General features: G+C 32.3%; 1 protein-coding gene across 1 annotated transcript; it reads left to right on the top strand.

The window, feature by feature from the left end:
- The first annotated feature begins 662 nt into the window (after positions 1 to 662).
- Positions 663 to 2,010, top strand: LOC107852498. Its single transcript, XM_016697553.2, has 2 exons — positions 663 to 1,066; positions 1,570 to 2,010. The coding sequence occupies exons 1-2, from the start codon at positions 716 to 718 to the stop codon at positions 2,008 to 2,010; spliced, it is 792 nt and encodes a 263-aa protein (XP_016553039.1). The 5' UTR covers positions 663 to 715.
- The last annotated feature ends 294 nt before the right edge of the window (positions 2,011 to 2,304 follow it).

Below are 2,304 nucleotides of genomic sequence, written 5' to 3'. Positions count from 1 at the left end.
CATCATGGAAGAAATGAAAGTTGTATATGATGTTGATATAAACTATATGAAGGCATGGCGTGCAAAGGAGCGCGCCATAGCGATTTTTAGAGGTAGTCCAACTGATGGGTATAGACAGATGCCGAGATACATATATATGTTGAATAATGTCTATCTAAATTCTCACATTGCAATGCATAAGTCTTGGGATAATTGATTTATGTATCTTTTTATAGCGTTGCATCCAATGATAAGGGGTTTTGAGTTTTGTATACCCGTTATAGTTGTTGATGGTGCGCATTTAAGTGGACTATATCAAGGGATTTGTCTGTCAGCAAGTACACTCAACGGTGCAGGTATAATATTTTTCATTTATATTTATTTAGAATTTGTATTTCATTGTAAAATATATGTTGTAGTATAACAAATTAGTTTTGACAACTTATCAATATTAATATAGTTTATACGTAAATTAGGATGCATTTTACCACTTGCGTACGGAGTTGTGGATATGGAAAATGACAGCTCATGGTCTTGGTTTTTCAACCAATTCAAAGCTGCTTTTGGAGAACGTGACAACATGTGTGTTGTCTCTGATCAAAATGAAAGTATCATCAAAGCAGTTAGTGTTGTATATCCAAATGTCCCACATTTTACATGTATTTGACATCTCTGAAAAAATGTTTGTGGTTACTTTCGGAAAAGCAAAGAAAGTATTAGTGATTTGTATTATTCAATGGCCAAGGCTTATCGAAAAGAGGATTTTGACTACCTAATGGCAAAAATTGAAAAAGCTGATTCGAGAGTGAAAAAATATCTACAAGAAGCTGGATATGAAAAGTGGAGTAGGTGTTATTCACCGATAAACAGAGGTCGGATGATGACTTCGAATATTGCTGAGTGTATTAATGGGTGTTTGGTGGAGGCCAGAAAATTGCCAATAAATGGATTCTTAGAAGAGGCGCGAATTTTATTTGGATCTTGGAACTGTAAAAGCAGTGAGATAGCTTCATATACAAGTACTACGTTGGGACGTAGATTTGATGAAATCTTAACTCTTAATGGTAAGAAAGCGTTGAGGATGACGGTATGTATCAATTTTTGTGAGTTTTTACCATGCAGTTATATGTATTGAACTTGTTGATCCTGTTGCTGTTTTATGAAAAGAAATGTGAAAAAAATTTACAATGAATGAGGTGTTTTTGCCCAACTGTTTGATAAAAATATAAAATGTAGAGTAACAAATGATTATGTGTGAATGAGTTAGAAATGTTGATTAGACGGACTTGTATGATGGGTACTATAGACCACAAACTTATGTATATTATTAAAAATACATTACAGTGTCATGTATATAATGTACATATACATAACTTTCGATTAATATACATATAATACTATATATATCTGATAATGTTTCTGGCGTATCAATGGTACGAAAGTGTTGAGGATGACGGTATGTATCAATTTTTGTGAGTTTTTACCATGTAGTTATATGTATTGTTATAATCAAAGTAAACATTTTATTTTTCCAAAATGAAATAAAAATTACTGATAAAGTTCAATGTATGTATTTTTTATTCTCTTCAGGTTAAGGCGTCTTCACCGTATATATATTCAGTTTATAAATCTGGACGAAGATACATTATCGACCTTGAAAGTGAGTCATGCAGTCGTTGGAGGTTCCAAATAGACCAAATACCTTGTGCTCACGCTATTTCCATATTGAAATCTAAACATGTAAAGAAATTTGGTCCATATTGTTCTGAATACTGCAAACCAGCTACTTTGGTGAAGACTTATGAAGTTTCAATCATTTCCATGCCAGATAGGACAGACTGGAATGTTCCTAATAGTGTAGCTGAGCAAGAAGTGTTGCCCCCGATATTTAAAAGGCTTCCAGGAAGGCCGAAGAAAGGGCGGAAGAAAAAATCTAGCGAAACACTTTCATCAAGCACAAATCGTTGCGGACGTTGTGGACATGAAGGACACAATAGGCGTTCCTGCAATTTTTTCCCAAAAGAGAATTAAGTTTTAGTTTTTGTTGACTCTTGAAGATTAATAACTCGATTATTCTTTTTCTGTTTTTTAGAAATGAAGTTAGTTAACAGTTTTTGTTTGCTATTTTAAAATTGAAATAAGTAAGATTTTTGTTCAATTTATGATTGATTTTAGTCAATTTATCGCTCAATTTTTTATGTGTATTTGTCTACTGGTATTAAGTATTTTTATTTTTTTTGTAAGTATTTGTTTGCATAGTTAAGCTCATCAATTTTCAGATTTAGTTTGAAATTTTAACATTCAAACTACCAAAAAGAAAGTTAA

This window comes from Capsicum annuum, chromosome 1, assembly GCF_002878395.1.
Source record: "Capsicum annuum cultivar UCD-10X-F1 chromosome 1, UCD10Xv1.1, whole genome shotgun sequence".
In the NCBI taxonomy this organism is placed as follows: domain Eukaryota; kingdom Viridiplantae; phylum Streptophyta; class Magnoliopsida; order Solanales; family Solanaceae; genus Capsicum; species Capsicum annuum.
The sequence above is the reverse complement of the archived record's forward strand: the minus strand, read 5'-3'. Positions and strand labels throughout refer to the sequence as shown.

Coding starts and splice junctions, on each gene's coding strand:
- LOC107852498 (XM_016697553.2), top strand. CDS start 716: ATGGCCAAGGCTTATCGAAAAGAGGATTTTGACTACCTAATGGCAAAA. Junction 1,067..1,569: donor AGAAAGCGTTGAGGATGACG/GTATGTATCAAT, acceptor TATTCTCTTCAG/GTTAAGGCGTCTTCACCGTA.